Genomic DNA, 11,700 nt, shown 5'->3' on the forward strand with positions numbered 1-11,700 from the left:
ATTTTTAATTGGGAATTTATATTTTTTGCTTTCATTTAGTTTCATTTGTAATAATTTAGTTTTTATAATATTTTTAATAATTATGACTATAAGGATTGTTTTAAGTTATTACAGTTTTACTTCATTGTTCGGTTTTAGTTAGACGAAGCCAGGATTAGGCCACAGTTCAATAAGGACTTTTAAGTACTGCTTTTATAAACACATCACTGGTGTGCATCTTCAGACAAAACAAAGGCACTGATGTATGTTAAGATCAAGCTTCTTTCAGCTGAAACCGCTCAGAATTATATTTTAGTCCTTGTCTGTGAAACCGGGGGTTAGTGCTTCAACTTAAGCTTAACTTTAATTGACACAGTTAATAGCCAAGGCAGCATTTGTATTTATCTAGTTTTTCATCTAATATTTTATTTCAGCTGTATCTCAGTAAACAGACATGTTTTTAATGGTCTTAAGTAAGGCTAATGAGCGTGTTGTGTTGATGCTCTCAGGGAGAACTCACCAGCGGCTCGTGGGAGGAGACCACGCAGGAGATCAGCTTCTCTGACTTCAGGTTCTCCATCACACATCACTGTCTGAAGCAGGAGTCCGCTGAGAACGAGAGCAGGGACGAGCCGGAGGAAGGTACGTGTGACCTCTGACCCGCTCGGATGACCTTTGACCTCTCCTGCGTGTGTTTGAGCGGTGTCTGTGCTTTCAGATGCGTGTCCGCTGGCCATGCAGGACCTGCTGTGCATGAACAACGACTTTCCCCCGCGAGCGCACTGCCTCGTCAGATGGTGAGGAGAGCGGCACAATAAATCCATGCATTCCTCTCGTGTTGCTCAGACAGACGCTAGCTTCTGAATGCAGTAGTGAATCAAGATGCAGTAAATACACTTTTTAGTCAGTTCAGTCAAAACTGTGTTGAAACTGGGACCCAGATCCTAAAATGAAATCTAGTAGCAGTACTGTAATGGAAGCATACGTGTTCTGTCGCAGGTTCGGTGTGCGTGAGTTCGTGGTGATTTCTCCGGGAGCCAACTGTGAAGCTGTGGTCAGCGAGTCCAAGTGTAACCTGCTGCTGAGCTCCGTGTCCATCGCTCTGGCCAACACGGGCTGGTGAGTGACCGACACACACACACACACACACTCACGCACACACTCTCACACACACACACTCACACACACACACTCACTCACTCATCAAACACACACACACACACACACTCATCGCACGCACACACACGTGCATTCACACACACACTCTCACACACACACACACACACACACACACACACACGCACACTCACTCATCACACGCACACGCACTCTCTCTCTCACACGCACTTGCACACGCACTCACACACACGCACTCTCTCTCTCTCACACACACACACACTAACACACACACGCACGCTCTCTCTCTCTCACACGCACTTGCACACGCACTCACACACATGCACTCTCTCTCTCACACACACACACACACTAACACACACACGCACGCTCTCTCTCTCACACACACACACACACACACTAACACACACACGCACGCTCTCTCTCTCTCACACACACACACACACACTAACACACACACGCACTCACACACGCACGCTCTCTCTCACACACACACACTAACACACACGCACTCTCTCTCACACACACACACTAACACTCTCACACACACACACGCACTCATCACACACACGCTCTCTCTCTCTCTCACACACACACTCACTCACGCACACACACACACGCGCACTCATCTCACACACACACACACACTCATCACACACACGCACTCATTACACACGCACTCGCTCTCTCACTCACTCACACTAACACGCACACACGCACTTGCACATGCACTCGCACACACACGCACTTGCGCACGCACTCGCACACACACGCACTTGCGCACGCACTCACACACACACGCTCTCTCACACACACGCACTCATCACACACGCTCTCTCTCTCTCACACATATTCACTCACGCACGTGCGTGCGCTCACACACTCACACGCACTCTCACACACTCACACGCACTCTCACACACTCACACGCACTCTCACACACTCACACACACTCATCACACACACACACGCACACACTCATCACACACACACGCGCGCACACTCATCACACACACGCACGCACTCATCACACACACACACGCACTCTCTCTCTCACTCGATCACACTAACACTCACACACACGCACGCACTTGCACACGCACTCACACACATGCACTCTCTCTCTCACACACACACTAACACTCGCACGCACGCACTCACACACACACACTCATCACACACACTCACGCGCGCACACACACACACACACACACTCACGCGCACTCACACACATACGCGCACTCACACACACTCGCTCTCTCACGCACGCACGCATGCTCACACACGCGCATACACACACACACACACACACACACACAGGTTTGTTTTTGTGAAAAGTGGGGACTCTCCATAGGCGTAATGGTTTTTATACTGTACAGACCGTATCTTCTATTGCCCTCCACCAACCCTACCCCTAAACCTACCCCTCACAGGAGACTTTCTGCTATTTCAGATTTTCAAAAAAACTCATTCTGAATTATTCATAAGCCTTTTGAATTACGGGGACACTGAAAATGGCCTCATCAATCACCTTCTCGTTGTAATACCTATGTCATACCCATGTTATTATACAAATTTGTGTCTTCATAAACCAGATAAACACGAACATGCACTCTCTCTCTCACACACCCACACACACACACACAGGCTTCTGAAGATCATGTGACACTGAAGACTGGAGGAATGATGCTGAAAATACAGCTGCGCATCACAGAAATACATTACAGCTTAACACATATTCACACAGAAAACAGCTGGTTTACATTGCAATAATATTCCACTGTTTTACTGTGTTTTGATCAAATAAATGCAGAGATCAACAAATGTTAAATCAGTAAAGATATGAATTCTGATCCACATGACAGCGAACTGACAGTGACAGCAGCAGCATAAATTAAGATGTAAAGCAACGATAATATTTGAATAATAATGAACAAAATGTTTTCAAGCTGCATTGCATGCTGGGAATTTGTGCAATATCGTTCCATGCAAAATTGTTTGTTCAGATGACTCAATTTGAAAAGAATATGTTGTGAACAAATACTTGAGCATCTAAGTAAGGTAAACAAAACAACTTTTGCTAGCGACACGTTTGGAGTATTTTTGTTCGGTTCGCACAAAAAATTAAACTGACTTCTCCTAAACATTCTTTGTTCAGGCTACTTTTTTGCATTTGTTAGTAGAACTTTGTGAAAGTTGTATTTCTTAGTGTGTGTGAAGCGTTAGTTACTCTGGAGAATCACTGCGGTCGATGGATGCTGTAATTATTCATACGGGGATATGAGTTTTGGGTACGGAGAGATGCTCTGTGTGATCGGATGAAAACTAGTACTTTCTTTATAAATGAGATTTCCCTCTAAAAGCTGTGTGCTGTGGCTTCAGTGCACTGGGTGGCGCTGTTGAGCCGTGTGTTCCTGCAGACTTGCGTGTGTGTTGAATCTCTGCTTTGTGGGAGAGTGTGTGTGTGTGTTGAATCTCTCTGCTCTGTGTGTGTGTGTGTGTGAGTGTGTGTGTGTGTGTGTGTGTGTGTTGAATCTTGTGTGTGTGTGTGTGTGTGAGAGTATGTGAGAGTGAGTGTGTGTGTGTGTGTGTGTGTGTGTGTGTGGAAGAGTGAGTGAGTGAGTGTGTGTGTGTGTATGTTGAATGTCTGCTCTGTGAGTGTGTGTGTGAGAGTATGTGAGAGTGAGTGTGTGTGTGTGTGTGTGTGTGTTGAATCTCTCTGCTGAGTGTGTGTGTGTGTGTGTGTTGAATCTCTCTGTGTGTTCAGTCAGGTGCCGCTGTTGGTGCAGATCCAGCAGAATTGGAGGAAGGTGTATGCGGGTGAGTGTCAGGGGCCCGGGGTCCGCTCAGACTTCGAGATGGTGCACCTGCGTAAAGCTCCTGGTCAGTACACACACCTGTCGGGCCTGCTGGACGTCTTCAAGAACAAGATCGTGAGTCGCTGCTCGCTGTCCTTCTCAAAGAGAACATGCGGCTCGTGTGCAGTGTTGGGCAGGAACTCGTTGCAGTAATAATATTACAGTTACTATCCATAAAACAGCTTGTTACTTAATTACTTTCGATGCCTCAACCTAGTGCTGGGCGGTATACCGGTTCATACCAAATACCGGTGTTTATTTTTGTTATGATATGAATTTTTTAAATACCGCAATACCGGTGTATGTCGCTTAAACAACGTTGGGAACGCGACACTGTTTGAAAGGGGTCTCTTTTCACTGTTGCACTGTGGTGAGGGAACAGCTGTATGTGTTACTCAGCGTGAAAGTTCAGAAACTGAAGCTGTAGAACTAACAGAACGTGATGACACAGAAGAACTCATCCACAATATCCACACTGACCTCCACAAATATCCAGCGCCCGCTCCATCAGCTCCCGCGTCTAACAGCGTTTCCTAGCAGCTGTCGCTGACTGAGTGTTTGGGATTATAAATATGAGCGTAGTTCGTCTGTTAATATCACATGCACTTTTTAGTTTGTTGTTTGTTTTTAGTTTGTTACTCAGACGCAGGCAGTGCGCTGCACGAGACAGAAGAGTAATATAGCCGCTCTTTAGTGTAGATGCATGTTGAGTTTATCAGACGATGCCGTGATTATAAATGAGAGTGACTCCTGGTTAACATGTATTAAAGGGGTTGTGTTTAGTCAGTATTTAGTGTGGTATTCTTTGACTATATTCACTCATCATGACAGTAAAATAGGGCATTCTAAGTCAATATACTGCAGTATTTCCTCTCAATCAGTAGAAGATATGGTAAACACCCGCTCATGCATGAAAACAAAATACCGTCTTGTACCGTGAAACCAGTATAATTTTGAAAAATACCGTGATATAAATTTTTGGTCATACCGCCCAGCACTAACTCAACCCCTGATTTAAAGTCCAACAATACAATAATTCCTAGATTTATATTCATAATTTTCACAACTCGTGAACACATGAAGTCAGCAGAGCAGCAGGCGAGCTTGGAATATAAAAAGCTTGCACTCAGCGGATGGAAATACTGCCGTTACATTGATTTAGTCAGGAGAAAAGATCTGAACACTGATGTGTAAGCCGTGGCATTACTTTACTCTGGCGTTACACGGCTTGCCCTCATCCCTCTGATCCTAATAAACATTTATACAATCTTTTTAGAGAAATTGACACTTTCTTATGAACTCATATGATTTATTTTGATAAAATGCATCATGGAATATAATCGTATATGGGTATAACACAGAAATTATTGCTGCAATTAGCTACACATGACAGTTAATGAGATTAATACAACACTTTTACTTAAACGTCACTATTAATCACCACTTAACACTTAATCAGTGTTTGTAATAACTTCTGACTGCGATCCGGTGTGGATTTTGGTCAAATGATGAGGCAGAAATATATTGTTAGTAATATTTTAGAAGAATTTTATGGAGAAGATATGCAATTGTGGGGCGTGAAAGAAAAGTACTGTAACTAATTACTGTTGCCTGAAAGTAATAAGTAATAATATTAATTTTGAAAACTGTAACTAGTAATGAGTAATATATTACATTTTTGGAGTAACTAGCCCAACACTGCTCGTATTTGATTTATGGATGTTTCCTTATAATATAATTTATATATAAATATAATATATAATTAAGAAGTCTTAAAATTAAAAGTAAAATTAGAAACTCTTCATACAGTGGACTAGCGGATCAGAAATGATTCAGACACTTTGAGCCGAGCATGTTTTGCTGAAGTGTTTTTCTTTAATTGCTAACGTGATCTTTTACTCCACAGACTGAACTAAATGAAGCACTGCTTGCTAATTAGTTGAGCTAAATTGGTTTTATCTAATTGTGTATTAAATGTAACAGCTGACAGATATTAGATAGCTTTCTATCAGAGTTATCTGACATTATCAAGATGAAGTTCTTCTGAGCTCTTCTCATGTTTTATTACCGTTTTCTAAACTACAGCCAATAAAATGATATAATGTGAGAAATTAAAACTCAAAAGCATTTACAGCTTTATTTGATATTGATTAACTGCAATTTATCACAGAAAGCTGCATTTGGGAAGTAGTTGTTTGTTTTTTCTGGTGAAATGTATAATACTAAGTGCATAATGTGTGTGTCGTGTTGTGTTGACAGGGCTGTCCGCTGACGCCGCTGCCGCCCATCAGCATCTCCATCCGCTTCACCTTCGTCCTGCAGGACGGTCAGCAGTGCTCGTGGCCACAGCAGCCACCAGGTGCGTCTGACCTCTACCTGAGAGCATCAGCCCACGCACAGTGCCTCTGCAGCTCTTCAGCGTCTTACAAACAGCTTCATTCACAAAGTCATGCCATTAAATGTTTCGTGCACTGCAAAAAATAAATGTCTTCCTCGCTGCAAAAAGTGCTTTTCTTAATATTTCTATGTCTTGTTTTCTAGTATAAATATCTAAATATTCTTGAATCAAGATGCATTTACTTGACAAGTAAAATTACTTGAGATTAGTGCTGTCAAACGATGAATCGCATCCAAAACAAAGGTTTTCGTTTACATAATATATGTGTGTATGCTGTGTATATTTATTACGTATATATAAATACAAACACATGCATGTATATATTTAAGAAAAATTTTATGTTTATATATTAAGTATATCGATATATTATATAAATGTATATACATGTCAATATTTTCAAAATATGTACTGCATGTGTGTATTTATATAAACATAATAAATATACACAGTACACATACATATAGTATGTAAACAAAAACTTTTATTTTGGATGTGATTAATCGTGTGACAGCACTACTTAAGTCTTATTTTCTGAAAAAATTATCAAAATTTTGTTAGTTTTTGCTTAAAACGAGCAAAAATATCTGCCAATGGGGCAAGAAAAATAATCTTGTTTAGCCTTTGAATTAAGATTAATTTTCTTGCCCCATTGGCAGATATTTTTGCTTGTTTTAAGCAAAAACTAACAAAATTTTGATAATTTTTTTTTTAGAAAACGAGACATACTATCCTAAGTCATTTTACTTGTCAAGTTAATGCATCTTGATTCAAGAATGTTTTTATAATTATACAAAAAAAAAAAGAAATACTTTGTAAGAAAATAATTTTTTGCATTGCAGTATTTTAGTTTTCTTTCTAATCTAAACATCCTTAAATCAAGATACATTTACTGCAAAATGAACATAAGAAGTCTTGTTTTCTGAGAAACTATGGAATGAAAACGTACTCGGTTACTAACGTAACCTCGGTTCCCTGAGATACAGGAAAGAGTACTGTGTCTGCTAAGACGCTATGAGGAAAAACTCCTTTTTCTCAGATGACTGAAGCCTTTTTCAATAACGCAGTGTAACTGCACGGCCGTTGGTTCGTGGAACGCTATGGGAAACCAGTACAATCCCGTCATGCTATGCTAGAGGAGCGACTCATGCTTGAACTTGCCTTAAGCACCACAAGGGTAATTAAATAATTAGCAGGGAAGAGAGTGGAGTGGAGAGCACTTTAGGTATGTAACCGTGCCTTGGCTTCAGGGTGACCTTAGAGTCATTGGGCCCGAACTCAAGGCAGGTGGGGCTCACAGAGAGCGCCTGCAGATCACCCATACGCTTTACTGATGCTAACGCCAGTAGCAGAGCAGTTTTTAGCATCAGGGAATGAAGGTCAATGGGTTGTAGCGCCTCAAAGGGAGGGCTCTTTAGAGCCCTCTGCACTGTGAACAGATCCCATGTAGGGACTGTGATGGGGCGAGGCGGATTAAGCCTCCTAGACCCCTTCAAAAAGCAAACAACCAAATTGTTCCTGCCCACCCATTGGCCAGCTATAGGAGCGTGATAGGCTGCTATGGCTGCTACATAAACCTTGAGCGTGGAAGGGGAACGGCCCTTGTCCAACAGCTCTTGCAGGAAGGACAATATCAGAGATGTGTCGCAGGAAGCTGGGTCTTCGCAGCGGGTCATGCACCAGGCGGAGAAGACTGACCACTTAAAAGTGTAGAGGCATCTCATAGACGGAGATCTAGCTTGAGAGATTGTGTTTAGTACGTTCTCGGGGAGGTTCGCAGGCTCCCATCGAGAGGCCGAAGGTGCAGAGCCCACAACTCGGGCTGGGGGTGCCATATCGTTCTGTTCACCTGAGAGAGGAGGTCCCGCCTCAGGGGAATGGGCCATGGAGCTGCTACCAGCAGCTAGGACAGCTCTGCGAACCTGTGATGGCTCCTCCAGAACGGGGCTACTAACAGAACCTTGTGCTCTTGTTCCCTGATTCGCCTGATTATCTGTGGGATCAGGGCGATCGGGGAAAAGCATAAAGGAGGAGGTTGGGTCCGTGTCCTTCAAGAAATAAGTTGAGCAATGAGAGTTGTCTTTTGAGGTGAAGAGGTCGACCTCTGCCTCGCCAAAGATCTCCCAGATTTTCTGAACCGTTTGCAGGTGGAGCATCCACTCGTCTGAGGGGAAATTGCTCCGAGATAGCATATCTGCTCCTAGGTTCAACTTGCCCGGCACATGCGCCGCTCTCAGTGAATGCAAGTTGATCTGAGCCCATTCCAAGAGGCGCTCTACTAGAATAAAGTGGTGCTTCGAGGAGAGTCCTCCCTGGGGATTTATGTATGACACTACCATCATGCTGTCCAATCTGACCAGGACGTGGTGTCCCCTCAGGTCTGGCAGGAAAGTGCAAAGGCCCAAACATACCGCCAGCATTTCCAGGCAGTTGATGTGCAGCCGACTTTGCTCTTTCGACCAGTGGCCGAAAGCCGGTTTGCCATCGCACAGCGCTCCTCAACCTAAGTTAGAAGCGTCTGTCAAGACCACCTTCCTTCTGCTTGGAGGCACAACAAAGGCTGCTTGGGGGGTGGTCCAGCTGCAGCGAGACTTGGCCCCCTCCTCTTCCTGTCCCGCAGATCAGGAGAACTGGAATTCTAACACCACCAGGCTGGCCTGGGCCGTGGTTTTGGTGGCGCGTAAAGCCAGGTCGGTCGCGCTGCGCAGCTCTTTAAAAGCTGCAAGGTCCGGGCCGGACTCATCCATGCTCTGGATGAGTTTGGCCTGATAGACCTGTAAGACCACCATAGAGTGAAGCGCCGAGGCCGCCTGTCCAGCAGATGAATAGGCGGGCGACCTTTGCCTTCCAGCCGATAGCCGTGGGCGGGCAGAGATGGGCACAGACTCGTCCAGGGAAGGCATCTTGTCGTACCCCTTCTCTTTGGTGCCGTCGACTGTCGTGAGGACGAAGGAAGAGGAGGCACGCAGGCGGGCCGAATAGGGGGCACGCCACGATCTGGTGAGTTTGTCATGAACTGTTTGTCATGAGCCCTGCAGGAGTGACAGAGACGGCGCGCCATTTGCAACAACGCCACTAAATTTGCTCTTTTAAAAGCTCTTTTAGTAATTCGCCGGATGGCGGCAGGGGATCCAGAAGACCAGCACTGCTGCGGGTGCTGAAGGCGGCAGAGAGGGGTCTTGATCCGCTGCGAGGCGTTTCCACGGCGAAGCTTCAAGTCTCGTAGTATCAGCGAAGATCGTCATCGTCGCTGAAGGAGAAGAAATCTGAGGATGGTTCGTTTTTAATTCACTGCACGAACCAACGGCCGTGCAGTTACACTGCGTTATTGAAAAAGGCTTCAGTCATCGGAGAAAAATTTGTTTTTCCTCATAGCGTCTTAGCAGACACAGGACGAGTGAAATATTGATAGGGAACTTGTTTTCCTTTCAAATGAAGTTGATTTTGGCAGATATTTGTTTCTATTTTAATCACAAACTCACTTGATTTTGATCAATTTCTCATAAAACAAGATGCCTTATCTTCTGTCATTTTGTTTAAATGTGTCTTAATTTAAGAATCTTGAGTTGTTTGTGCTGGAGAATGAGAAAAATACAGAGGAAAAACAGCACTTTTTGCAGGGACAGTAAAATATCTTCATATTCTAGTAAATGGGGAGCAGAGGTATGCAAACCTTAAGCTTTTTCTTTTTTTTCCCTTTTTTTTTGGTAAAATGAATTAAAAAGTAATTTTGGAAGTTGTTAAAAAGATCTTTTGGAAGTTGTATTTGTAAAACGTTTCTAACTCATTGTGTTCTCCTTAGAGAACATGCAAGACACATTAGAGATCATTAATGTATTGTGTTCCCTTCAGTTTATTTTCTTTGGCTGGTCTTAAAAAGTTCTCAAAGTCTTAGTCTGCAGAAACCCTGTCTGTGGTCCAAACGAATGATCTGTGTCCCTGCAGCACAAAAGCAGTGTTGAGTCGCTGGGGGATATTTGTAGCAATAGCCAACAATACATTGTATGGGTCACAATTATACATTTCTCTTTTATGCCAAAAATCATTAGGATATTAAGTAAAGATCATGTTCCATGAAGATATTTTGTAAATGTCCTACCGTAAATATATCAAAACTTAATGTTTGATTAGTAATATGCATTGCTAAGAACTTCATTTGAACAACTTTAAAGATGATTTTCTCAATATTTAGATTTTTTTGCACCCTCAGATTCCAGATTTTCAAATAGTGTCCGATCCTAACAAACCATACATCAATGGAGAGATTATTTATTCAGCTCTCAGATAATGCATACATCTCAATTTCGAAAAACTGTCCCTTATGACTGGTTTTGTGCTCCAGGGTCACACATCTGTTTCTGCGTCACTGTGACGGCTGTTTCTCTTTCTGTCCAGCCGTTCATCGCATTATTACTGTGGTTCTGTGGTGATCTGGCCTGTTTCCCGGCGAGTGTGCAAGTTTTATTTGATACACTAGCGAATCTTTCTCAGTTTCCATGTATCCGTGTGTACTGTCTCTGTCAGTATCTCGCTCCTCAGCACATTCGCCGCTCTGAGTGTTTACCTCTGTATTAAGAAGCTGTTGACACAGGCAGATCATAATATTCCACGTATATCCTGAGTTGATTAACTTCTATATTACTTTGATCATGAGTTAATATCACAGGAAGGCTGTGTGTGTTGTTTCAGACTTCGATGCGCTCCTCGCTGGAGAGGTGGGAGGCGTGGAGTTCGGAAAACTTCCCTTCGGAGCGTGTGAAGATCCCATCAGGTGAAGGTCACGCCGGCAGTTAATCCTCAGAAATCACATTTACCTGAAATAAAATAAACTTGAACTACATCTACTAAAATAACTCAAATAAAAATTAATAAAACCTGTATTGACATATACTAAAACTACTAAACATGACAAAAAATGCACAACAAAATTAATAAACTTTAATCAAAAATAAAGTTAAACAAAATTTAAAAATAAAATCTATTTCAGAATATTAATAAAAACTATAGTAGGATCTTGATGATGCTAAATTAAGACCGCTTCACACTTTAAAGGGACAGTTCAGCCCAAAAGTAAAATTCTGACATTATCTCATCCTCAATTTATTTCTGATGTGGAACAAAAAAGATGATGTTTTGAAGAATGCTGGAACGCAAACAGTTGCTGGTAGCCTTTGACCTCCGCAGTATTTCTCTCCATGTTATGGCTACCAGCAACTGTTTGCTTTGACTGCCTGTTCCACACAAGAAATAATCTTGTACAGCTTGAGGATGAGAGAATTATGTCAGAATTTTAATTTTTGGGTGAACTGTCCCTTGAAGGATAAAAACACC

The 11,700-nt window shown here is 42.9% G+C and overlaps 1 protein-coding gene across 3 annotated transcripts in view; it reads left to right on the forward strand.

Annotated features, from left to right (window-relative positions):
* The window catches only part of LOC107572633 (rab3 GTPase-activating protein catalytic subunit-like), a 15,254-nt gene extending 4,102 nt beyond the window's left edge, over positions 1-11,152 (forward strand). For 2 of the 3 annotated variants that reach the window (XM_016259055.1, XM_016259057.1), the window contains 5 exons: positions 489-621; positions 698-776; positions 979-1,098; positions 3,884-4,049; positions 6,234-6,466. In XM_016259055.1, the coding sequence (XP_016114541.1) occupies positions 489-621; positions 698-776; positions 979-1,098; positions 3,884-4,049; positions 6,234-6,458 (723 nt within the window). In that variant the 3' untranslated portion in view covers positions 6,459-6,466. Of the gene's footprint in view, positions 1-488; positions 622-697; positions 777-978; positions 1,099-3,883; positions 4,050-6,233; positions 6,467-11,058 lie in introns of those variants that run through there. The other variant, XM_016259056.1, reaches the window with a different exon arrangement.
* Positions 11,153-11,700: the final 548 nt, after the last annotated feature.

Source organism: Sinocyclocheilus grahami, unplaced genomic scaffold (assembly GCF_001515645.1).
Source record: "Sinocyclocheilus grahami isolate Dianchi unplaced genomic scaffold, SAMN03320097.WGS_v1.1 scaffold1783.1, whole genome shotgun sequence".
NCBI classification, from domain to species: domain Eukaryota; kingdom Metazoa; phylum Chordata; class Actinopteri; order Cypriniformes; family Cyprinidae; genus Sinocyclocheilus; species Sinocyclocheilus grahami.